Source organism: Tupaia chinensis, unplaced genomic scaffold (assembly GCF_000334495.1).
Source record: "Tupaia chinensis unplaced genomic scaffold, TupChi_1.0 Scaffold148607_1, whole genome shotgun sequence".
NCBI lineage: Eukaryota > Metazoa > Chordata > Mammalia > Scandentia > Tupaiidae > Tupaia > Tupaia belangeri.
In genome coordinates, this window is record NW_006208456.1 from 926,006 (window position 1) to 953,659 (window position 27,654).

Here is a 27,654-nt window from a genome sequence, read left to right on the forward strand (position 1 = left end):
AAAGAGAGAAAGAAAGAGAGAGAGAGAGAGAGAGAGAGAGAGAGAGAAAGGAAGGAAGGAAGGAAGGAAGGAAGGAAGGAAGGAAGGAAGGAAGGAAGGAAGAGATGTCTGGGTCTCAGCCCATCCTACTGGACCAGAATATCGGAGACACACAAAGCAATTGTAGACAGAAAAATTCCCACATATTCATATTTATTGATATTTTACCAGGGCCTGCCCACCCCATAATAGGTGCTCCATCAGAGTTCATAGATGGAAACACCCATTTGTACCTTCTTGCAGAGCAGAAGGATGTGTAGGGCTTGAGGAATAGATAAGATGATTTCACAAGCCTTTCACCAATGGCATTAACCTGGTGTATGCTCAGCCTTTTTCTCTTGGGTTAGTTAGGAGCTGCTCTGATTTAAGGGCCACCTCTTCAAGGAAGCCTTTCTGAGCTGGCTCAGACCACAGTGCCTTTGACTTCCCCTGAAAATCAGGAGTCTCAGGCACTTAGCACCACACTAGAGGACTCAACCCAGTTCTCCATTGATCTGTCAATCACCCCCTGCCCACCTGTCTTCTCACTGCTCTAAGGGTCAATCCCAGAATCCCTTGGACCAAGATTGCCTTGGCAAAGTAGACCTGGAATCCAGAAAGCCGCTTTTCTGGCCCAGGAGATCTCCAACCCCTTTCTGGGCCTTTCACACCCAAAGGTAACACAGTAACAGAAGCTAGCATGTACCAAGCCCTTACTCTGTAAGAGGCTAGCACCTGGCCCTCACTATTATCTTATCGTGGCAACAATTATAGGACACTTAAAGGCTAAGGACGGTGATGCTAGCAGTCATTAAGTAACTAGCCCAAGGTTACACAGCTCCTGAGGGTCTAGTCCACAGCTAAAATATGAAATCTCTCCATTGTTTTACCCTAAATCCTCACTGAAACATCCTATGGTGTGCCCACACAGTAGGGCTGAAACCCAAAATCCTGCCTTTATAGGAAAACAACTCCCTGCACCAAAGCTATCAGGAAAAGAGCCTCTAGGCCACCTATTTGCGACAAGCCACTTCTTATGGAATTTATATTTCTCCCATCTTATCACCAACTGTAATTGCTCAGAGACAAATGCATGCTGGTCATGCAGAAGCATTGTCATAAGGCATATAAAAGGTATGGAGAAGAACAAAACTCACCAAGACCTACTTTCTAAATTCATTGGAAGAATTATTTTTGAAGAATAATTGGATTGGGCCAGCAGATGGCGTAGCAGTCATGTCGCCAGACACCCACATGGCCAACACTGGTTCAAGTCCTGGACCCAGTGGCTTGAAAATCACACCAGGTTCATGTGTGTGTGTGCCCAAGAACCCAAGGAGAATGGATGAGAAAAGATTGCCAACATGGCCATCCCCCTTGGGGGGTAATTTTTCTCTCTCCCCCCCACCCCCCAGGCACACACGTCCCAAAGCAAAAAGCTCTAAAAAAAAAAAAAAAAAAGGAGAAAAAGATTACAAGATGAGAAGGTAGTTTAGAAGTTATTGGGGGGAACCAGCAGTTAGCATAATGGCTACATCGCTGGACTCCCACGTAGTCGACCGCAGTTTGCGTCCCGGACCCGGTGGCTTAAAACTCACGCCGGGCGCTTGTGTGTGCGTGCCCAAGATCCCGAGAGGAGAATGGAGGAATGGAGGAGAAGGAATTGCTGCGTGGCCATCCCCCCGGGGGGTGATTTCTCGCTTTCTGTCTCTATGTCTCCCTCTGTCTGGCGAGCGCACGCGCCCTATAGCGAAAACCTCTCCAAAAAAAAAAAAAGAAGTTATTGAGTCTGAGGACCAGCAGATGGAGTAATGGTAGCTGACTGTTGTTTGAGTCCCGAACCTGGCAGCTTAAAACTCATGCCAGGTAGGTGTGCGTGCATGCCCAAGATCCTGAGAGGAGAATAGAGGAAAGGGGATTGCAGGGTGGCCATCCCCTCTGGGGTGGGATGGGGTGTGATTTCTCTCTTTCTGTCTCTCTGGCAACCACAAAATCTCTCTTTAAAAATAAAATAAAAGTAAAAAAAAGAAGTTATTGGGTCTGAACCCTACCTGATACAAGAATCACCTCTATAATATTCCTGACAAGTGTTCTCCACCTAGCCTCTGTTTCAATCATTTTAGTTCTCTCCCTGACATAAAGTACTCCACCATGTTCTTTAAATATAGTTATGCAATGCATAATATTTTGGTTAATGACAGGCCTTGGATAGGATGGTAGACTCATAAGATTATAATAGACCGTCCCATACAGCCTAAATGTTCAGTAGGACATACCAACTGGGTTTGTGTAAACATCCTCTATCATATTTGCACAAACACAGAATTACCTTAAAATGACATACTTCTCAGAATGCATTGCTATCATTAAGTGACACACGACAATATTCTGTTATTAGGAATATGCCCACCAGTCCCATCTACTGCTAGTGGGAATATAAATGGCACAACCTTATAAAGGGGACATCGGCATAACTAGATAAACTATATATGTATTTGCCCTTCTAGGAATCTGTATCCCAAATACATGTAAAAACACCAAAATTTGAGGTCAGCAGATGGTATTGATGGTCAAGGCACTAGACTTCCACATGACCAATCACGGTTCAAGTCCCGGACCCATTGGCTTGAAAATCACATCAGGCACATGTGCTTGTGTGCCCAAAATCCTAAGAGAAGAAGGGATTGCAGCATGGCCATCCTCTAGGGGGTGATTTCTCACTCTCCCTCTTTCTGTCCCTCTCTGGCAAGTGCACATGCCCTATAGCAAAATCTAAAAAATAAAATAAAAACGAAGCAAAGTAGAGAAAATTGTGTATAATATATTATCATTGGGCTAGCAAGTGGTATAATGGTTAAAGTGACTGGATCCTACATGGCCAACTGCATGGTTTGAGTCCTGGACCTGGTGGCTTGAAAAATACTCCAAGAGTACGTGGACGCATATGCCCAATATCCCAAAAGGAAACTGGAGGAGGGACTGCTGCAAGGTCATCCCCCCCCGAGGGGTGATTTCTCTTTTTTCTCTCCTCCTCTCTTTTTGTCTCTGTCTCTGGTAATCATAAACACTCTATAGCAAAAAAATTTCTTTTAATTGAAAAAAATATATACATATACTAATGTTTATCTAATAAATGGAGATACACACATATGCACATATAAATATATATACTTTGTATAGGCTTTTTTTAACAGAAGAATAAACCAAAAACTAATAATTTTAAGTTACTGTAATAACAAGAAGAAGGGGGACAGTAAATTTCTCACAGAAAGAAGAAAGGAATAGGGAAAAGTACGGAGATAGAGCTAGACTTTCTCTTACTAAATCATGCTTTATAGATTTGACTTTAGAACTGTGTAAATATTTTTACACAGTTATAAAGTAAAATTAATTTAAATTCTAAAAAGCATACGTGCTTTTGACTAAAATGGAATATAAAGGACCAGATTTGGCCCCCACCTGAAACCAAAGGAGAAAAAAAGGAACAGTTTTTAAGAAAACAATGAACATCGGGCAATGAAGGGCATGATCCCTGAGACACTGGAAACAAGCCAGGAGCACCCTATGACTGTTCAGCCGATGGCTCTGAAAGAGTTTCCAGATTGCACAGGAAGGAATAATATAGATGAGGCCAGCACACCCCAAGTCTAAGATGAAGAGAAAGAGTTGAGGGCCTGAGGAGGCCACGGTACTTACAATTCAAACAATAAAACAGTACATAGAAGAGAGATCCACAGAAAAAGGGTCCTCTTCAAGTATTCAGTGTAGTACTGATAGGTGCATTCTTATGAAGAAAGTACTCAAGACTTGGAAAAGAACCACCAAAACAGATTAGAAGTAACAGTGCCTGGTGGGTACAAGGGCCCAGGAACAGTCTGCTCCCACCAGGCAATCTGGAAAGCCTCATGATACATGGGATACTGCATAGAATACAGTAACAGCTCACTAATGGGGAATAATAAGCTCTAGACTAAGTACTGTTCTAGTCAACCTAACAAACCATAAAAAGAACAGCAACAACAACAAAGAAAGGGGAACAGCAGAAAGATAGGGGGCCAGCAGGTGGCATGGTGGTTAAAGGCACTGGACTCCCACATGGCCAACTGTGATTCAAGACTTGGACCTGGTGGCTTGCTTTCTCACTCTCTCTCTCTCTCTCTCTCTCTCGCTCTCGCTCCCACTCTCGCTCTCGCTCTCTCCTCCCCCCCCCCATCCCGGTCAAATTGGAAAATAATAACAATGATAATACTAATAAATAAAGGTAAATAAAATAATACTTTAAAAAAAAAGATAGGGATCAGCAGTTGGCATAATGGCTATGTCACTAGACTCTCATGTAGTCGACCACAGTTTGATTCCCAGACCCAGTGGCTTAAACTCACGCCAGGTGCGTGTGCATGTGTGCCCAAGATGGCGAGAGGAGTGGGAAGGAGAAGGAATTGTGGCATTGCCAGCCCCCCTAGAGGGTGATTTCTCACTTCCTGTCTCTCTGTCTCTCTCTGTCTTTCTGGCGAGTGCACATGCCCTATAACAAAAACTTCTCCCCCCACCAAAAAAAAAAAAGGAAGAAAAGATGAGAAAGGATCAAATTGTGTCCAAGTAAATTAAATATTTTACAAAACAATGCTCAAGAATATTTAAAGGAATAAAAAAATACACAGCATCCAAGCAAGGTAAAAATCTATAATGTCCAGTACCCAGCCCAAAATTATAACACATATAAACAAAGTAGATGGTATAATGTATAATGAGGAGAAAAATAAATCAATTAAAACCAACCCAGATCTGAAGCTGATGTTAGAATCACTAGCTAGAACCTTACAACAGTGGTTATTTGTATATGTTAAAAAATTTTTAAGTAAAAACATATATGATATATAAGTAGATATATGTATACATATTTAAAGACTCATTATATAGAAATAAAAACGATAATGTGTAAGATTAAAACATACCAGATGGAATTAATGTCAGATTAGACGTTGCAGATGGAAAGGCAGGTGAATTTGAAAATATAGCAATAGAAACTATTCAAAATGAAACCCACAGAAGAGAGAATTTAAAAAATAAAATAATAGTATCGGTGAGCTGTGGGGCAACTTCAAGCACCTTATATATGTATAACTAGAGTTCCCAAAAGGGAGAAAGAGGGCAAGTATTTGTAGAAATAATGGCAGGAATTTCAAAGCTTAACAAAAACTACATATACATGGATCCAAAAATCTCGACAGAACTAAGCATGAGAAACATAAATAAAACTATAGCAAAGCACACCATAATCAAAATTGCTTGGGCCATCCTGTGGCATGGTGGTTAAGGCAGCTAGCTCCCACATGGCCAACTGTGCACTTCAAATCCTGGACACAGTGGCTTGAGAAACACACCAGGCATGGGTGTGTCTGCCCAAAACCCCAAAAGGAGAAATAGAAGGGACTGCGACATGATCATGCCCCATGGGAGGTACTTTCTCACTTTCCCGTTCTCCCTCTCTTTCAGTATCCCCAGTGAGCACATACAAATTTTTTTAATTGCTCAAAAAGTGATTAATAGAATATATTAAAAGCAGTCAGAAGGTCAGGCCATGGTGTAGAGGTTAAGGTGGCTTGACTGCGCAGAACAAGTCCCAGACTCAGCAGCTTGAAAACACACCAGGCGCATGTGTATGCATGCCCAAAATCCCAAGAGAAGGGAAAAGGGATTGTGTCATGACCATCTCCCTTAAGGGATGATTTCTATTTCTCCCTCCCTGTGTCTTTCATCTCTCTCCAGCAAGCACACGTACCCAATAAGAATGAGAAAAGAAAAAAAAAAAAGAAAAAGAAAATTACCAAAATAATAAATAAGAAGATACACAATCAAAGATTTTACAGGATAATTTTAAAGGATAATAGTAATATTATGAATTACTTTATGCAACTAACTTCAACAACTTAGAGAAAATAGACAAATTCTTTGCAAGTCACAAACCACAAAAGGTAGCCCAGCTTCTGTAGTGCTGTTGGCAGTATACATGCTGGAAACCACATGACTCACAACCTATAGTTTGGATACCCAGCCTCATAGATCTGAAACATACCACATGCATATGTGTGCCTAAGATATGGAGGAACTTAAGGGCTGGAGGAAAAAGATTGTGGCATGACCAGACCCTGTTGAGGGTTCTTCTCTCTCTCTCTCTCTCTCTCTCTCTCTAACATGAATAAAATATTTTTTAATAACTACAAAAACTTACACAAGATAAAATAAATAGCCTAAGTAATCTAATGTCTATCAAATAAATTAAGTTTATAGTTAAAACATTCTCACAAAAGAATTGCCAGATGGATTCACTGGTAAATGCTACAAAACACTTATCAAACAAATAATACCAATTCTATATAAATTGTTCCATAAAACCAAAAGTAAATGCTTCCCAACTCTTTATATGAGATTGGCATCAACCTGATACTCAAATCACAGACATTACAAGAAGATGACAGGCCAATATACCTCACAAACATACATGTAAAAATTCTAATAAAATAAGGCCAGCAGGTGGCATGGAGGTTAAGGAAGCTGGATTCCACATAGCCAACTCTGCAGTTTGAGTCTGGGACCTAATGTCTTGAATATCATGGTATGTGCATGTGCATGCCCAAAATCCAAAGAGGAGAATGGAGGAGAAAAAATAGTATGGCCATGCCCCCAGGGGGGTGATTTCTCTCTCTCTCTCTCTCTCTCTCTCTCTCTCTCTCTCTCTCTCGTGAGTACACATGCCCTATAGGAAAAACAAGAAACAGTTAAGGACTGGACCTTTTTTGTGAAGCAGCAGCTGAAGAGACTTCAGCACTCACCATGGCCGACGAAAAGCCCAAGGAAGGAGTCAAGACTGAGAACAACGATCATATTCATTTGAAGGTGGCAGGACAGGATAGTTCTGTGTTGTAGTTTAAGATTAGGAGGCATATACCATTAAGTAAACCAATGAAAGCCTATTGTGAATGACAGGGTTTGTCAATGAGGCAAATTAGATTCTGATTTGATGGGCCAATCAATAAAACAGACATGCCTGCATAGTTGGAAATGGAGGATAAAGATACCGTTGATGTGTTCCAATAGCAGACAGGAGGTGTTTACTAAAGGGGGAATCTGCTACTTTACTCCAGAACTCTGTTCTTACTGAGCAAGAATACATTCTTGATTAGAAAACCACAATTTGGGCCCTTTCCCACTATACAAGATGGCAGGTGATAAAGCTGCAGAGCAGGATACTAAGAAGAAGAAACCTGAAGCCAAGAAGGCTGATGCCAGTGGCAAGGTTAAAAAGGGTGACTCCCAAGGCTAAAAAGCCCAAGAAGGGGAAGCCCCATTGCAGCCAAAACCCCGTCCTAGTCTGGGGCATCGGCAGATACTCCCGATCTGCCATGTATTCCAGGAAGGCCATGTACAAGAGGATATGCTCGGCCACTAAATCCGGGATCGAAAAGAAAAAGAAGGAGAAGGTTCTTGCGACTGTCACAAATCCAGTTGGTGGAAACAAGAATGGTGGTACCCGGTGGTCAAACTGCACAAAATGCCTAGATATTATCCTACTGAAGATGTGCCTCGAAAGCTGTTGAGCCACGGCAAAAACCCCTCCAGTCAGTGTGTGAGAAAGCTGCGAGCTAGCGTCACTCCTGGGACCATTCTGATCATCCTCACTGGACGCCACAGAGGCAAGAGTGGTTTTCCTGAAGCAGCTGAGCAGTGGCTTGCTACTTGTAACTGGACCACTGGTTCTCAATCGAGATCCACTGCGTAGAACACACCAGAAATTTATCATTGCCACCTCCACGAAAATTGATATTAGCAAAGTAAAAATCCCAAAGCACCTTACCAATACTTCAAGAAAAACAAACTGCGGAAGCCCAGACACCAGGAAGGTGAGATCTTCGACACAGAGAAGGAGAAATACAAGATTGCAGAGCAGTGTAAGATTGATCAGAAAGCTGTGGACTCGCAAATTTTACCAAAAATCAAAGCTGTTCCTCAGCTCCAGGGCTACCTGTGATCTGTGTTTGCCCTTACAAATGGAGTTTATCCTCACAAATTGGTGTTCTAAATTTTTTGCCAAGAACCTAATTAAATAACTGATAATATATTTAAAAAAAAGAAAGAAAACCACAATTTGGTTCATACATCCTGACTACTACAATATCATTTTCTCTATTCTTTCATCTTCCCTTCCCCATTCCTTTATTGTACATAAAGAAATTAGTGTATGTACACAAGTATACTGCATTTTTAAAACTAAATGGCCAATGGTATGTTCTGATTGACATCAAATGGAGGTGGGATGGGGAAAATACTGGTTCTGTGAAAATATCCCCTTTCTCCTTAGTGGCATGCTCATTCAGCTCTTATCTTCATATTCCAGTAAGTTATTTTGTTTTGACTGTATTAACAAAAAATAAAAAATAAAAAACACAAAAATCTTCGCATACCTTGCTTGATTGGAGAATTTTAATGTTTTTCATTTATCATTGTAAAATCAAGAATAATTTTATAACTTTTTTGTATGCAGCTATTACATGTAGGGCAATCTGTCTTTAAGTAGGGATAAATTACTCTTAAAGAAAAAAAAATAGAATTGTAGATAGTTTTCCATCCAAATCAAGTGTCTTCTTTAAATAAACTTCTTGTTTAAAATGAAAAAGAGAAAAAATAAAAAGTGAGACAAAAAACTCTAACAAACCTCAGTAACATGAATCCAATAATATATAAAATGATAATACATCATGACAGTGAGCTTTATCCTAGGAATGCAGTGTTAGTTTAACATTCAAAAATTTATCACTGTAACTCATTATTATTAACAACCCACAAAGGAAAACCACATGCTCATCTCAATAGACAGAAAAATCCCCAAATCTAATATCCATTCCTAATAATAAGAAATCTCTCAAACTAGAAATAGAGATTCATCTCTAAGAGTTTCAACAACAAAAAAAAAGAAAACTAAAGCTAACATTATACATAATAGTGAAAGAATGGATGCTTTTCTCTTAAGATCAGAAACAAAAGGATGTCCACTCTTACCACTTTTTTTTCCTAATATTGTACTAGATAGTCCAGCCAGTGTAATAGGCAAGTAAATTAAATAAAAGTCATTCACTTTGAAAGGAAAGAAGTAAGCTTTCTTTATTTACTAACATAATCAACTATGTAGAAAATGCTTTGGAATCTACAGAAAACTACTAGAAGTAATAAATGAGTTTAGCAAGGTTGCAGGATACAAAATACATATACAAAACCAGTTTTACTTCTGGGCCAGCCAAATGTTCAGTTGTGATGCAGTGCCCTGTGACAGTGGACCCACATGGAAAGGTCCCACACTTATGTCCTGAAGCCTCCCTTTGCACAGTATGCAATTACATATATTATGATTGAGCTAGCTGAGGTTTGGAGTGAATTACGAATGAAGATCTTATTGGTAGTGCCTGTAACTCTCCTTTAAGAGAGAGAAAAATACACCTTTTAAAAAATTATACTTCCATATACTAGCAAAGAAAAATTAAAAATTGAAACTTAAAAGCATTCATTTGCAATGGTATCAAAATATTAAAAACTTAGAAGTCTGACAAAAATGAGAAAGATACATACACTAAAATCTAAAAACCATTGGTGGGGAAAAAGAATTTCTTTTTTAAATAATAAATGGAGGGGCCGGCAGGTGGCATGGTCGTAAAGGGTGCTGGACTCCTACATGGCTGACCATGGTTCAAGTCCCAGACCTGGGAGCTTGCTTTCTCACTTTCCCTCTCTTCCTCTCTCACTCCGTCCCTCTCGGTCAAGTTAAAATAAAATAATTCTTTTAAATAATAATAAATGGAGAGATGGAGTGAAAGATGCAAGAGTGAGAACTGCCAGTTTTTTCAAGTGTCAATTTTTGTTAAGGTAATGAAAACACAAGGCACTGACTGGAATTAAATGTTTGCAAGGCATGTGTCAGATAAAGGTCTTGTACTGAGAATACAAAGAGAATTGTCAAATTCAATAATAAAACATTTCAATTCTAAAATAGACAAAAGATTTGAACACTTCACCAAAGAACATAATATGGATGATGTGATATTGTGACATAATAAGAATATATATGGTCATCTTAGTCTCCATTTCCTGGTACACAGTTCCTAAAACCCTAGGAATCCCCAAGTGATAAGTGTGTTTTTGTATACTAATAAGATGACTTCAGGCTGAGCTCCTAGACAGTCTCAGAATGGAGGATTATTACTAGAGGAACCAATCATATGATCAGCAGGCTGGATGTGCAGGCTTTCCTACCCCATAACTTCTCTCTGACTTCCAAGCAAAAGAGAGGCACTGGAGATTAAGTCCATCAATAACGGCCAATGATTTAATCACCCATAACTACATAATAAAGCCTCCCTAAAAACTGAAAGAAGGGACTAGCAGTTGGCGTAATGGCTATGTTGCTGGACTCCCATGTAGTCAATCTCAGTTCGAGTCCCAGACCAACCCGGTGCCTTAAACTCATGCCGGGCAAGTGTGCGTGCGTGCCCAAGATCCTGAGAGGAGAATGGAGGAGAAGGGATTGCAGCATTGATCATCCCCTCTGGGGGGTGATTACTCACTTTCTGTCTCTCTGTCTCTCTGTCTTTCTGGCAAGCGCACACGCCCTATAGCAAAAACCTCTCAAAAAGAAAAAACTGAAAGGAAAGGGTTTAGAGAGTGTCTTGTTGTTGAAGATGTGCCATCTAGAGAGGGCAAGGAAGCTTCTTGTGCCTTTTTATTTACTTCGCCATATATACTACTTTCATTTGGCTGTTCCTGAGTTGTTTCTTTTGTTACAAACTGGTAATCTAGTAAGTCAACTTTTTCCCTGAGTTCTCTGAGCTACTCTGGCAAATGATCAAACCTGAGGGGCAATAATGAGAACCTCCAATGCACAGCCAGTCCGTTATCAGAAGCATAACTGACAACCTTGAGTTACAGTTAGAGTATGAAGTCAGGGAAGTCTTGTGGGACTGAGTCATTAACCTGTGAGATCTGATGTTGTCTCTAGGCAGATAGTGTCACAGTTGATTTAAACTGTGGAACACCCAGTTGGTCTCTGCACAGAACTGGAAAATTGCTTTGTTTGGGGCAGGGGGGAAAGACAAATATTTGGTCACAGAACTGTTGAGTAAGTATAGAAAAGAAAACAATTTTGAAACTGACCATAGCAGGTGACAACAAGAATATAAAGAAAATAGAATTCTTGTACATTGTTGGAATGAAGGTAAAATGGTACAACCACTTGGAAAAACAGCTTGGCAGCTCCTTTAAGAGCTAAAAATACCTTCTTTAGGATCTAGTTGTCTTACTCCTAGGTAATTTACCTAAAAACAAAACAGAGAGCATATATCCCAACAAAGACTTGTACATAAATGTTCATAAAAGCTTTATTTATAATAGTCAAAACCTAGAAATATCCATCAATAGTATACAGGTAAACAAAGGGTCATATTGCCATATAATGGAAAATTAGAACAAAAAGGAATGAATTATTGATACATGCTAGAACATGGATGAATATCGAAATAGTTATGCTGACAAAAAGAAGGAAGACGATCCCTCCCCCTAAAAAATTGTACATATTTTATGATTCTCATATGAAAAGCAAACAAGTGGTTGTCTTGGAATGTTGCTGGACTCCCATGTAGTCAATCTCAGTTCGAGTCCCAGACCAACCCGGTGCCTTAAACTCATGCCGGGCAAGTGTGCGTGCGTGCCCAAGATCCTGAGAGGAGAATGGAGGAGAAGGGATTGCAGCATTGATCATCCCCTCTGGGGGGTGATTACTCACTTTCTGTCTCTCTGTCTCTCTGTCTTTCTGGCAAGCGCACACGCCCTATAGCAAAAACCTCTCAAAAAGAAAAAACTGAAAGGAAAGGGTTTAGAGAGTGTCTTGTTGTTGAAGATGTGCCATCTAGAGAGGGCAAGGAAGCTTCTTGTGCCTTTTTATTTACTTCGCCATATATACTACTTTCATTTGGCTGTTCCTGAGTTGTTTCTTTTGTTACAAACTGGTAATCTAGTAAGTCAACTTTTTCCCTGAGTTCTCTGAGCTACTCTGGCAAATGATCAAACCTGAGGGGCAATAATGAGAACCTCCAATGCACAGCCAGTCCGTTATCAGAAGCATAACTGACAACCTTGAGTTACAGTTAGAGTATGAAGTCAGGGAAGTCTTGTGGGACTGAGTCATTAACCTGTGAGATCTGATGTTGTCTCTAGGCAGATAGTGTCACAGTTGATTTAAACTGTGGAACACCCAGTTGGTCTCTGCACAGAACTGGAAAATTGCTTTGTTTGGGGCAGGGGGGAAAGACAAATATTTGGTCACAGAACTGTTGAGTAAGTATAGAAAAGAAAACAATTTTGAAACTGACCATAGCAGGTGACAACAAGAATATAAAGAAAATAGAATTCTTGTACATTGTTGGAATGAAGGTAAAATGGTACAACCACTTGGAAAAACAGCTTGGCAGCTCCTTTAAGAGCTAAAAATACCTTCTTTAGGATCTAGTTGTCTTACTCCTAGGTAATTTACCTAAAAACAAAACAGAGAGCATATATCCCAACAAAGACTTGTACATAAATGTTCATAAAAGCTTTATTTATAATAGTCAAAACCTAGAAATATCCATCAATAGTATACAGGTAAACAAAGGGTCATATTGCCATATAATGGAAAATTAGAACAAAAAGGAATGAATTATTGATACATGCTAGAACATGGATGAATATCGAAATAGTTATGCTGACAAAAAGAAGGAAGACGATCCCTCCCCCTAAAAAATTGTACATATTTTATGATTCTCATATGAAAAGCAAACAAGTGGTTGTCTTGGAAGGAATGAAGAAGGGTGGTGGCAAGGGGAAGGGCCGGAGTGGTGGATTACAAAGAACTCAAGGAAACTTTTGAAGGTCATGAATATGTTTGTTATCTTGATTGTGGTCACGGTTTCATAAGCACAAACTTGTCAAAAACTATCAAATTGCATGTAATAACATATGCTGTTAATTATTATTTTATATGTATATAATTTATATATTATTATTATATATATAGTTTATATATATTATATCTCAATAAAGCTATTGTAAAATAAAAAACAAACCCCAGAGACTTCTGCATCTAGAAAAATGGAATAGTTACGGGCCAGCCATAAGGGCAGCTGAATCTCACATGGCTGACTGCATAATTTGCATCCCGGATCAGGAGGCTTAAAAAACACACTAAGTGCTTGTGCACGCATACCCACAATCCCAAGAGGAGAGTGGAGGAGAAGAGATTATGGCAAGGCATTCCCCAGGGGGATCCTTTCTCACTTTTCTCTCTCTCCCTCTCTGTCTCTCCAAGGCAAACTAAATGTTTAAAAAAGAAAAATGGAAAAGTTATATTTTTCCACATTTCTCACACTATATACAATTAAGTCTGCTGGACGTTATTCATGTAACAAATATAAGAAGACTCTGAAAGATGAAGAGATCAAGCAGACCAGCTACAGACTTAGGGACCGAAGCAACAACAAAGTAGTGAGTTCTCTGATATTCCTCTTGCCTTACATATCCTGGACTGGGTTCTGGAAAACCTGATAATCCAAACACAACAACAAATGCAGACTAGAAAAGCCTTAAGAAAATCCTGCTCTCTCTAGCCACAGCACCAGAAAAGGGGCAGCCTCACAAGAAAACCAGGTATTTCAAAGCTTTTGCTGGGCTGATATTAGAGAAGGCTGAACGATGTCCCATGGTGTCAGTGGAGGCCACATGAGAAAAATGATGAGAAACCCCAACTCCTCCAATCTTGGGTGATATCAATAGAAACCTAGTGGAGAGCTTGAATTCCCTTCTCCATCTGGCAACAATGATGTGCTTCTTCATTCCCACTAGAACATAAACAGAAGCCAAGGGAGGAACCTGTACTTCCAGACTCATAAGTCAGAGGCCTTCTGAAATAGAAGAGTTAAATAATATCTAGAGCACTGTAACATATTGGTCAAAATGTCTGAGATTCATTCAAAATCATTCATAAAACAAAGAACCAGGAAAACTTCAATTTGAGTGAGAAAAGTCACAGATAGCAACATCAAAATGACACAAATGTCAGAATTGTCTGACAGGGATTTTAAAGAGGCATTATAGGAGCTAGCAGGTGGTGTGGCAGTTAAAGGCGCTGGACTCCCACATGGCTGACTGTGGTTCAAGTCCTGGACCTGGTGGCTTGTTTTCTTACTTTCCCTCTCTTTCTCTGTCACTTTCTGATCAAACTGGAAAATAATAATAATAAATAAATTTAAATAAAACAATTCTTTTAAAAAGAGGCATAAAATATCTCAGTAAATAATTATAAACATTTGAAACAAATGAAAAAAACAACACTAAGTCTAAGCAAAGACATGGAAAATATAAAAGAACCAAATGAAAATCTGAAAACTAAAGAGAAAAAATACAACAAAAAAGGTCACAAAAAATAAAAACTCTCAATGGATAAGCTCAACAACAAAACGCAGAGGACAGTCCTACAGTCTCAGAGTCAGAAGGAACAATAGGGAAACAAAAACTGCCCAGCCTGAGCTGACCACCAAAGACCCCCACCCAGCCCAGAGTGTGGGAGGAGGGACTGATCCAGCCTTCAACAACCGTCATCCAGTTTCTTCTGTCCCAGCGTTAGAAGGTGGGAGTTGCTGCCCGACCTGTGCTGGTGCCACCTTGCCTTCACCCATTGGACTACCATCTTACATTCTACCTCTCCAACTCCACCTCCAGCCACACTGGGAGCAGTGAGGTTTGGATACACAGAAACGAAACACCTGAAAACAGGGAGGCTTTGAAGGAATTCTCTCCCCACGATCCCTCCAGTAGTAAAAGGAGAGAGACTCCCATCTGAAAATATGAACCCAAAACTCCCACTGAGGATACTACATTCCCGCCCACAGTACAGGAGGGAAATTGGCACAGAACTAACTCACACCATGGGAAAGTACACAAGCACACAGCTACAGAAACCCACTTCAAAGATAGAAAGAAGTAAATATACCCCCAGATGATTAAAAACCAAAGCAGAGTCCCAAGAAATAAGAGAAAACCAGGAAATATCTCTCCAACAAAGGAACACTGTAAGTCCTTACCAACAATGGATAGATAAAACACAAGAGATCATAGAAATGTCATAATAAGAATTCAGAATAATCATTGCACAAAAACTCCATGAGATGCAAGATAAAACAGCCAATCGACTCCAGAGATGAGAAAATATTTTCATGACTTGAAGGAGGAACTCCATAAAGAGATAGACACCCTGAAAAAGAATCAAACAGAACTTCTGAAGATGAAGAATACAACACAGAAAATCAAATCCTCCCTCAAAAGTATAACAGCAGATTAGACCACGTAGAAGGAATCTCTGACCTTGAAGACAAAACCTCCACTTTAGTCCAAGCAACCAAAAAGAATAGGAAAATAAGCCATTAAAAATAAGGACAACAGGGCCAGCACATGGTGCAATGAATGGTTAAGGTGCTGGATTCCCACATGGCTGAGGTTCAAGTCCTGGACCTGGCAACTTGAAAAATCACACACACACACACACACACACACCAAATAGATAAATTAATAAATGTTTTATTTTTCGAAAAAATGAGGACAACATAAGGGAAATCCTAGACACTATTAAACAGTCAAGGGACCAGCAGTTGGCATAATGGTATGTCGCTGGACTCCATGTAGTCAACTGCTATTTGAGTCCCGGATCCGGTGGCTTAAACTCATGCCAGGTGCGTGTGCATGTGTGCCCAAGATCTAGAGAGGAGCATGGAGGAGAAGGGATTGTGGCATGGCCATCCCCCCTGGGGGGTGGTTTCTCACTTTCTATCTCTCTGTCTTTCTGACAAGCACATGTGCCCTATAGCAAAAACCTCTCAAAAACAAACAAACAAACAAACAAACAAACAAAAACAGCCAAATATCCACATTATGGGTTTTAGAAGGTGGAAAGATGAGTAAAGTATAGAAAATCACGATATACTAGCTGAAAACCTTCCAAGTTTAGAGAGGCATGTGGACATCCAAATCTAGGAAATACAAAGGACATCAAATAGATTTAACATAAGAAGATCCTCTCCAATGCACATCATAAAAATCAAAGACAATATTCTAAAAATGGCAAGAGAGAAATGCCAAATTACCGACAAAGTTTATTCTATTAGACTAACATTGGACTTCTCAACTAAAACAATATAGGTAAGCAAAGAATTGGAAAACATTTTAAACTCTGGAAGAAAAACAATTTCAGACAAGAGTATTATACCCTAAGATTATCCTTAAAATGAGAAGGAGAGGGACCAGCAGGTGGCGTGGTGGTTAAGGTACTAGACACTCCCACATGGCTGACCACAGTTCAAGTCCCAGACCTGACAGCTTGCTTTCTCTCTCTCTCTCTCTCTGGTCAAATTAAAATTAATTAATTAATTAATTAAATTTTTTTTAAATGGGAAGGAGAATAAAGCCACTCCCAGATAAACAAAAGCTCAAAGAATTCACCAAAACTAGACCAGCTCTTCAGAAAATACTTAAGGCAATATTATCCCAAGAAAACTAAAGGGAGGTAAGTAGAAGAAAGAATTAGGGAGAAAAAAAAAAAGAGAGAGTAACAAAATGACAGGGATAAATTCACACAAATTGATAATAACATTGAATGTAGGGGCCAGCAGGTGGTGTGGTGGTTAAAGGCACTGGACTCCCATATGGCCAACTGCAGTTCGAGTCCCAGACCTGGCACCTTGTTTTTTCACTTTCCTTTTCTCTCTCTCTCTGTGGTCAAACTTAAATAATAATAAATAAATAAATAATTCTTAAAAAAAAAATTGAATGTAATAGATTAAATGTAATAGTTTAAATTCCCCAACTAAAAGGCACAAATTGGTTCAATGGATTTTTTTTAAAAAGGAACATTTTATATGTTGTTTACATATAAATAAACATACCTCATTGAGAAAGACACATAAACTAAATATTTTGGAACATATTATTTGTAGTTTCATCAGTTTGTTGAGCAGGGAAGTACAGATTCTCAGTGATCAAAAACAACAGTGATTTTTTTAAATGCATGAAATGTCTGCATGCTTAAAATTCAGATTCAACTGGTTTACACACAAGCAGGTTTAAGTAAAAATTCACCAATTATTTTTACAGTTGTCTCAATAGGTTTCCTATTGCATTTATATAATTATTATTTAATCATTATCCATTGACTAAAACTAGGTAACAGAGGAAAACTCCAAAATGTTACAAGTAGCTCAGTCTTTGGCATGAACTTAAAGAAGGCTAAAATCAAGAACTTTGTAAAGTTTACAAATGACCAAATCACTGGTTTTACCATTTATTCACTTTTAAACATCTCTTTTCAATTTTGTTTTTGTTTTTGCTTTTTTGAGGACTTATTTCTTTCTGTACAGTACAGTATTGTGGTCTGACAAAAACTCACACTGAGAGAGTAAAAATTTTCTTTTCCTATCTCTTCCTAATGAGTTATCGCTATGAACCATTTTATCTGTCTATAACTAGACTGTTGACTGATACCACAGATCTTTTCAGATTATAAACTCTTATCTCCTACAATCCTCTACATGGAAATTATAAATTCTTTTTTCACGTCAAGATTATCTTTGTTTTCAAAAGTCCATCTCATTAACTTATGAGACTTTTTGTTAATCTGATTTTTAATCACCTTGTTTTTCTTTAGAACTATATTTCACAGTAAATAACATAATTGACAATTTGATATATAATTCCAAAATAACCAGTACAGCAAATTTTGAATGTGCACAACATAATGTAATATTATATGTTGAAGATGGTGAATTTGTTTATATCCTTGATTTGTTTAATACATACTGCATGCGTACTTTCCAAAACAGTAATGTTACCTACAAAGATGTATGATGATTATATGTAAATCTGAAGTAAGAATTTCGAAAAAAAGAATTAAGAGGACAAAATAAAGCAGCAATGAACTTACAGAGAGAAGGCGAGAATCACCCAAGTTGAGCAACAGAATGAAAATGGACTAAAAAAGTCTCAGGAACTGATGGGAGTATAACAAAAGACCCATTTGTATTGTTGGAGTCCCAAAAGGAAAGGGAAAAGAAGGTACAGCTAAAGATGTATTCAAAGAAATAATGACTTCAATTTTCCCAAATTTGACAAAAAATATATAAATAAGCTGAATAAATCTCAAACATATAAACCAAGGAAACCTATGCCAAGACATATCCAAATCAAATTTCTAAAAACTAAAAACAAAAAAAAAAATCTTGAAAACAATGAGAAAAATGACACCTCTTTATAAGGGGGGAAACATTTAAATGACAAGAGATTTTGCATTACAAACCATTAAAGAAAATGGCAAAACATTTTCAAGTGCTATAATTTAAAAATGCCAATTCAAACTTTTATATCCAGCAATAATATCTTTCAGGAATGAAGGGAAAATAAAAATATTCTCAAAATAAGAAAAACAAAGAGAAGTTGTCGCTGGCAAACTTACTCTGAAAGAATGGCTAGTAAAAAATAAAAATAAAAAAGAAGAAGAAAGAAAAAAAGAGATCTACCTCAGTTATCAAGGAGGGGAAAAAAAAGAAAGAAAGAAAGCACTCTGTCAGAAAGGAAATAATAAAATGAGGTATCTTAGAACATTGGGAAGGAAGGAAGAATAATGAAAGTAAAAATTTGAGTAAATACAATAACATTCCTTTTAAGTTTTCTAAATTATGTTTGATGGTTGAAGAAAAATTATCAAAAATGACAACTTTCTGGTGTGGTTTTCAATGTTTGGAGGGAAAGAAAATGTTTAAAACACTTATGTGGAGGGTCTTCAAAAAGTTCATGGAAATGTGAATCATTAAAAAAACACTGTAGATTTTGAAAATTTTTGCATTAAGATAAACCTTTAATTCTATTCTTCGATAAACTTTTTTTTTTTCCTATTTTTTTTTTGAGAGGTTTTCGCTTAGGGCGCGTGCGCTCGCCAGACAGACAGAGAGAGACATAGAGACAGAAAGCGAGAAATCACCCCCCAGGGGGGATGGTCACGCTGCAGTCCCTTCTCCTCCATTCTCCTCTCGGGATCTTGGGCACGCACACGCGCCCGGCGTGAGTTTTAAGCCACCGGGTCCGGGACACGAACCGCGGTCGACTACGTGGGAGTCCATCGACATAGCCATTACGCTAACTGCTGGTTCCCTTCAATAAACTTTTTGAAGTCTCCTCATGTTATAAGTGAGGGAGAATAAAGGAATTTAAATGATGAGTAAGGTGGGTTATGATGACAGAGTGAGATCTTTGCGGTGATGGAATAGATTGGATCTCAACTGTGGTGGTTGTTACACAAATCTACACTTGTGATAAAATGGCACAGAGCTATGTAGACACATTTTACCAATGTCAATTTTCTGAGGGTTTTTTTTTTTTTCTTTTTTAACCATCAAGAGTTCAAGAGAGGAACTGCAGATGGCATAGTAGTTATGTTGCTGGGCTCCCAGATGACCGACTGCAGTTTAAGTCCCAAACCCCATGGTTTCAAAATCATGCCAGGCATGTGTGTGTGTGCCCAAAGTCCCAGGAGAAGAATGGAGAAGGGATTGTGGCACGGCCATCCTCCCTGGGAGGTGATTACTCACTTTCCCTCTCATTGTCTCTGTCTCTCCCCCCAGCAGCACATGGGCCCTAAGACAAAAATCTCTTTTAAAAAAATGAGTCATGGGGGGAGGGAGGAAGAGAGAAAGCACCCTCAACAAGGTCTCATTATGTTTTCTGTTTCCCCAACCTTTCAACTCCTCAGGATTTCGGGTCCCACCATGTACCCAGCATGTCTTCAGGACAACTCAGGGATCCAAACCCACAGTCAGTCACGGGCTCCTAGCACGATAGTCCAGTACACTATGGACTGTGCCACCTGGACTGGGCCAATCGTGTGGTTTTTTTAATATGTGTCCATCTTGGGGAAAATTAACAGAATAGAACATCTTTTTATATTAGATTTGGAGCTTCTAATAAATATATAATTATTTCAAGATAAAAAGTTTATTTTAAAATTACATAAAATACACCCCTTTTTCAATAAAGCAATTCCTGATAAGTGAAAGCAAAATGAAACAAATAAATCCATCTATATAGAGAGTTAGTAGCACAACTACACAGATGAACTATTTCAAGTGACCTTAAAGTAGAGTAATTGGACTCTGTATCCTTAATGGAATATTAAGGACAAAAGAATTACAAAACAAGAAAAATTTTAAACCAGTTTCAGTAACCTTTTGTTGGAAGTCCTACTATTATTCTGATACTGTGATGGTGTGTGGGATAAAACAAATAAGTAACTGTGTCACTATCACTAATATCCAGGGTTTTTTCTAGTATGAGAGAAAGGAGATGTAAAATGTAATAGTTAAGTAAAAACTGTTTAAAACTTAATTGAATGGGAAATAGCAATATAATTTCATAATGTATTTTCCCTTTAAAAAAGAAAAAGAGGGTCAGCAGGTGATGTGGTGGTTAAGGTCCTAGATCCCATATGACCAGCTTCACAGTTTGAGGCCTGGACCCAATAACTTGAAAAAAACACTGGGCTCATGTGCATGTGTACCCAAAATCCCAAGAAAAGAATCCCTATAGCAAAAAAAAAAAAAAAAAAAAAGAATATCAATTGCAAGGGAGTAAAAGACATTTAATATGTTTAATACGTGAGATTCTGATAATATTTTTAAAAATAACTTTATTGATCAAAAAAGGAGAATATGAGGGAACCAACTCATTATTTTAAAAACTGGCAAATAAAGGGAAAAAAATTTATTCTGCCTTTCATGTGAACCATATTACATAATAGCCAAAACTTTAACAAGGGTATATTTTTCTTGATAGAAGTTGTAGAGCTAATAAATGAAAAGGTAATGATAGCTTCAAAGCAAATGTCACATTTTTAAAGAGAGGTTTTTGCTATAGGGCACATGCATATGCTGGAGAAACAGAGAGACAGAAAGTGAGAAATCACCCCCCAGGGGCGATGGTCACACCACAATCCCTTCTCCATTCTCCTCTCAGGATTTTGGGCATGCATACACATGTCCCCGACTTGAGTTTTAAGCCTCAGAGTCCAGGACTCAAACTGTAGTTGACTACATGGGAGTCCAGTGATGTAACCATTACGCCATCTGCTGTTTCCAAAGCTACAGATTTTAAGAGACTTAAAATATGTTCGATCAGCCCAGTGGCCTGGTGGTTAAGGAAGCTAGACCCCACATGGCCTAACGTGCAGTTCAAATCTCTGCTCCTGTGGCTTAAAAAACCACTGGGCAGGGAACCAGCAGTTAACGTAATGGCTATGTCGCTGGACTCCCACATAGTCGACTGTGGTTCGCGTCCCGGACCCAGTGGTTTAAAACTCACGCCGGGCGCGTGTGTGTGCGTGCCCAAGAACCTGAGAGGAGAATGGAGGAGAAGGGATTGCAGCATGACCATCCCCCCTGGGGGGTGATTTCTCGCTTTCTGTCTCTATGTCTCTCTCTGTCTGTCTGGCGAGCGCACGTGCCCTATAGCGAAAAAACCTCTCAAAAAAAAAAAAAAGAAAAAAACCACTGGGCACATGTGGTTGTGTACCCAAAATCTCAACAGGACAGAGAAATGAAGAAGTTATTGTGGCAAGACCATGTCCCATTAGAGGGTGCTTTCTCTCTCTTCCTCTTTTGTTCTCTGGAGAGCACACATGCCCTCTAAAAAAAAAAAAAAAAAAAAAAAAACCAGTTGCAATGTAGAGATCTTATTTGGATTCTGATTTAAACCATAGGAGGAAAATGAATGCTGACCAAATACTCGATGATATTAAAGAATATTATTAATTCTTTGAGCTCTGATAGCAATTGTGGGTTTGTATATTTCTTTAGTTCTTACCATTTAGAGATAAGTAACAAAATGTTTACAGATGAAATAATATGCTATCTTGAATTTGGTTCAAAATAGCAGGAGGTCAGAAAGAAAGTGAGGGACAAGTATTAATGAAACAAAATTAGTCATGAATTGATCACCAGAGGCTGGGATACATGAAAATTCATTTTATTATTTTCTCCATTTTTGTATGGGGTTGAATTTTTTTTTTTAAATAAAAAGATTTCTTCAATATATAGAGCCAGGGGACCAGCAGATGGCATAATGGTTACGTTGCTGGACACTCACATAATCTACTACAGTTCAAGTCCTAGATCTGGCTACTTAAAACTCACACCAGGCACATGTGTGTGTGTGTGTGCCCAAAATCCTAACAGAGGAATAGAGAAGAAGGGATTGCAGCATGTCCATCCCTCTAGGGGGTAATTTTTTGCTTTCTATCTCTCTGGCTCTCTGGCGAGTGCACGTACCCTATAGCAAAAATCTCTTTTAAAAAACAATATATATATATAGTGTGTGTGTATATATATGTATATGTACATACATGTATACTATATATATGTGTGTGTGTATATATAATATGTATATATGCACTATATATATATATATATATATATATAGTGAGAGAGAGAGAGTGCCAGAAAACTGCATGATGGTAGTTGCCTCCCTAATTTGCACCCGCTGGTCCTTATACTGTTCTCTGAAACCTAGAAGACTAGTGTCGTAGTAATAACATTATGATAGTAATATCAACAATAATTACCAGCATTTTGAAACATATAGTCCAAGATTAACTAATAGCACATTTTTTAGCACATACATGTGCTGAACCCAAGTTAGGAACTTTATATGAATAATTTCAATTAATCCTGAAAAAACCCTGTGCAGTAAGTACTATCACTACCTGTGTTTTACAGGTGAGAAACCCGAAGTACAGAGGTTTGGTGACAAAGCTAAACCTCAAACCTAGATCTGACAGCAGTTGTAACCAACACCCAAAAGTAAACAATGAAAAGTATTGTCATACCTAAGTCTTGCTTTCTTTGGGATAAATATCTTAAGTTCTTGGAAACAGCAGTTGGTATAATGGTTATGTTGCTGGACTCCCATCGTTCAAGTCCCAGACCCAGTGGCTTAAAACTCACGCAGGGCATGTGTGTGTGCCCAAAATCCCAAGAGGAGAATGGAGGAGAGGGATTACAGAATGGCCATCTTCCCTGGAGGGTTGGGGGGTGTGATTTCTTGCTTTCTGTTTTTCAGTCTCTCTCTGTCTCTCTGGAGATTGCACACACCCTATAGCAAAAATCTCTCAAAAAAAAAAATCTTAAGTTCTTTCCCCTTCTACCTGCCCCAGTCATGTGGCTTCAAAGCCTCAGACCATCCTTGCTGCCTTCCTTGGAACACCTGCCAAGAACTGTAAAAGTGGTTAATTTCTTAAAAGGCTCTCAGAGAACCACATGTCACTTGTCCCTTGTCTCAGATTCTGAGACCAGTTCTGGTCCTCCCCCCCTCCAGATTGGTAGCCTTCACATGGGCACATCCCAGGAGTGGCGGGCTCACCTGGGCCTCGGTGCCTCTTCTCCATCCAGATGTAGCAGTTGTTCTGAGCCACCCCGGTCTGAGAGTCCAGAAAGGGGAGACGCACGCTGCGCTCTGCACACAGCCGGGAGTTATAACTCCTGCAGTGCTCAATGGCTTCCTTGTAGAACTGGTCCCCGAGCCTGCCAGGAGACAGAGTGAAGGGGTGAGGCCCAGGGAAAACTGAACACACCCACAGGGAAACTGATGTTGCTACCCACCTCCCTGGGTAGATTTTGCAGTCATGAAAGAGACAGGAAGGGACTGAAGTGAGGGACATTCCATACTGGGTAAGGGACATTCCAAACACCTACAATAAAACCTGACAGGCAAGAAGTCCTGAGAGACTAGATCTGAACCACTTGGAACCCAGATGGCACCAGGAACAAGCACTGCCTAACCTTCAGATTCATTAAACCCTCAGTGCACTGTATTAGCATGTTAGATGACACTCCTCCTTGAGCCATGACAGTTTGGAATAACCATGACAACAACTGGAACTGCCCTGATAAGGCCAGAAAATGAGAAGGACAATGGTTCCAGGAAAATCACAGCCCCTATCCTGGGAAAGTCATGAATAACCAGTCCCTTACTTGGCCTGGCATGAAGCCAAGACATATAAGCCAGACATCCTCCCAAGCTCGAGGCTGCCCTGCCTATGGAGTAGCCTTCCTCTTTCCTATTGAATGAGAGTTCTCCCCTTCCTCTCAAAGGAAGGAATGAAACTGTTCACCCATTTCCTCTTATGGGGTTGCTCCACTTATGGAGTAGTCATTTGACATACTTTCCTGAATAAATCTGTTCACTCTCCTACAAAGGCTCATGCTTGAATTCTTCCCTACATGAAGCCAAGAACTCTCACACCAGGGGTAAAGACCCTGGCAGGCTGTCCCCAGTGACATGAAGACTGAGGCAATGGGTTCTAAGAGCCTTTCTAAAGAGGCAGAAGGAAACTCAAGTGTCAGGTCCCAACCAGGTTCTATTTCCAATCCCAAGTCCACCAGATCCTTAGAAACTTCTTAAACAAAGAACCTAGGGTCCCAAGAACAAACCACCTGTAAGAGAGATATGTCCGTGTTCTAGGAAGCATTAAGTCCCACTCCAGAATGGAGGTAGCTCTGGAACAGCCTTCTGCATGAGCTCCAGGAAGACATGAAGCTTCTAGAACCTGCCTGTTAACAACAATCCCCGTTAGCCTCTCTTTGTTCTCTCAGAGGTCACCAGCAAAGGCATTCTATAATATAAGAACTCAAACCACCAACAAAGACGACCAAATTCCTATTATAACAGAAGATGAATACTCCATATAAACAAAGACAAAAAGGACTGGGGAAACATTCCTGAAAGTAGAGCTATTGTAGCGGAAAGGAGGTGAAGAAGGGTAAGCACTAATTTTTTTATTTTTTAGAGATTTTTGCGATAAGGGGCAATGCACTCACTGGAGAAACAGAGAGAAACAGAGAGACAGAAAGCGAGAAATCACCCCTCAGAGGTTGGCCATGCCACAGTCCCTTCTCCTCCATTCTCCTCTTGGGATTTTGGGGAGAATCGCACACTTGCCTAGTATGAGTTTCAAGCCATCCGATCCAGGACTCAAATCATGGTTGGCCATATGAGAATCCAGCTCCTTAACCACTACGCCACCTGCTGGCCCCAGCACTAATGTTTTTAAACCACATATTTAAGGAAAACTAGGACCAGCTTGCTGCTCAAGCTAGACCAGATCCATGTGGGAGAATATGGGTTTGATTTTCAAGTACACAAGCAGAGCAGGCTGGCTGGGAAGGCTGAGAGGGATTGTGACATGGAATCTAGCTAATGGTCTTGTTTCTTTCTCTAAGAAATAAATAGATTCTTAAAAAGAGAAGAAGAAAAATAACTGCTGGAAAATAAAGGAAGAATTAAAAGCAATAATACTTGAATTGTGAACTCAAAATAATTCAATACTTGGAGCTTCAAACACAAATAGAAAGACCTTTCTAGTTTGCTGGAGTGGTGATTTCATTAAGTCAATTTTATGTTCCTGAATCTTTGGTATCCTTGAACATGTGGTATACAACTGATTTTAAGATGGTGTCCTTTTCAAAGATTAAAATAAAATAATGATATAATTGATAAAATGTAAAGCACAAAAACTTTTTTAATCGTGGCAAAATACATATAACTTCTTTTAATTATTTAATTTTATTTATTTAATTTTTTCAATTTGCTATAGGCCATGCACACTCACCAGAGAGGTAGAAAGAGAGAGAGAAAGTGAGAAAGCAAGCCTCCAGGTCCAGGACTTGAACCATAGTTAGTCATGTGGGAGTCCAGAGCCCTAGCTACTACGAGACCTGCTGATCCCGCATATAGCATTTTTGAAATTTTATCATCTTAAACATTTTCAGTGGTATTAAGTTCATTCAGTTGTGCAACCATCACTACCATCATTTCCAAACTCTTTTCATCTTGCAAAACTGAAACTCTACATCCATTAAATAGTAACTCCCCACTCTGGCCAAGCCCTGACAATCACCATTCCACTTTCTGTCTCTGTGATTTTGACTGTCTAAACAGCTCATATAATATTTGAGTATATATAGTGGAATCATATAGTATTTGTCTTTCTGTGACCAGTTTATTTCACCTAGAATATGTCCCCAAGGTTTATTCATGTGGTAGCAAGAGTCAAGATTCCCTTTTTTTAAGAGATTTTGTTACAGAGTGCATGCACTTGCAGGAGAGACAAAAAGAAATAGAAAGCAAGAAATCACCCCCTGGGGGATATGGCCATTCCACAGTCTCTTTTCCTTCATTCTCCTCTTGGGATTTCAGGCATGCACACACATGCCCAGCATGAGGTTTAAGCCACCAGGTCCAGGACTCTTACCTAGTTGGCCATGTGGGAGTCCAGCGACATAACCAATTCACTGTCAGCTAGTCCCAGATTTCCTTACTTTTTAAGGCTAAATAATATTTCGTTGTGTATATATATCACATTTTGCTTATCCATTCATCTGTCAATGCATACGTGGGTTGCTTCCATAATTTAACTATTGTGAATAATGTGGTTATGAACATGAGTGTACAGATAGTTCTTTGAGACCTGCTTTCAATTATTTTGGATATATCCCTAGTAGAATTGCTGAGCCATATTATAATTTTTTTTTCTTTTTTTTTTTTTTTTCTGAAAAATAGCCATATTGTTTTTCATGATGTTCTTACATTCTGACCAGTGGGTATATAAAGGTTTCAGTCATTCTACATCCTCACTAACATCTTTTAGATATTGAAGTTTTAAATGAGCTTTTCTATAATATGTTTAAAAAGCCAATAGGTCAGATTGACAGAAGAGTTTAAAGTAAACATCTAATTATGAGACCATGAAAGCTTCTGAGGCATAGTTCAGAAATTAGTCAGTCCTCCATATCTGTAAGTCCAACATCTACAGATTCATCTCATGAGGCAGGGGACAGGAGGATGCTCCACTGTTGCTGATATACCATGTCGTTAGGCCTACCATGGTTGTGTCTGTCCTGAATATATACAGACGTTTTCTTGTCATTATTTCCTTAATAATATAGTATAACAACTATTTACACAGTATTTACAATGTACTTGGTATTACAAGTGATTTAGAGATGATGTGAAGTATACCAGGGGGTGTGCAAAGATTCCATACAAATACTACAGCATTTTATATAAGGAACTTGCACAGCTGAGGATCTTGGTATTCAAGGGGATCTTGCAACCAATTCCCTATGAATACCAAGGGACAACTGTACTTGTTGACAAATGTCTGGGGGGAGAAAAAAAACTTTTCTCCTTTTTCACCTCTGAATAGTCTCACACTCACAAGGAAGGCATAACATGCTCAAAAGGTATCCTGGCAGTTTCAAAACCAAACTGTAATCAAATTATAATAGTCACACAGCTGGAAATGAATTGGGGAAGGGAGAGGAAAGCCCATTAAAATGCTATAAAATGGAATGGCACATAAGCTGATGTAATCAAAGTTGGTAACAAGGATCATGAGATTGATAAAAAGTAGAGAACCATTTTCCACGAAGTGTTTGTCTGTGTCACACCAGCTTCAATGCCGCCTTCTAC

The 27,654-nt window shown here is 39.1% G+C and overlaps 1 protein-coding gene across 2 annotated transcripts in view; it reads right to left on the minus strand.

The window, feature by feature from the left end:
- The window catches only part of DPF3 (double PHD fingers 3), a 190,148-nt gene extending 165,448 nt beyond the window's left edge, over positions 1–24,700 (minus strand). The window contains exons 1-2 of one of the 2 annotated variants that reach the window (XM_006170495.2): positions 24,618–24,700; positions 23,545–23,705 (exon numbers count right to left, since the gene is read on the minus strand). In XM_006170495.2, coding sequence (XP_006170557.1) covers positions 23,545–23,705; positions 24,618–24,652 — 196 coding nt within the window. In that variant the 5' untranslated portion in view covers positions 24,653–24,700. The remainder of the gene's footprint in view (positions 1–23,544; positions 23,706–24,617) is intronic. The other variant, XM_027769093.1, reaches the window with a different exon arrangement.
- Positions 24,701–27,654: the final 2,954 nt, after the last annotated feature.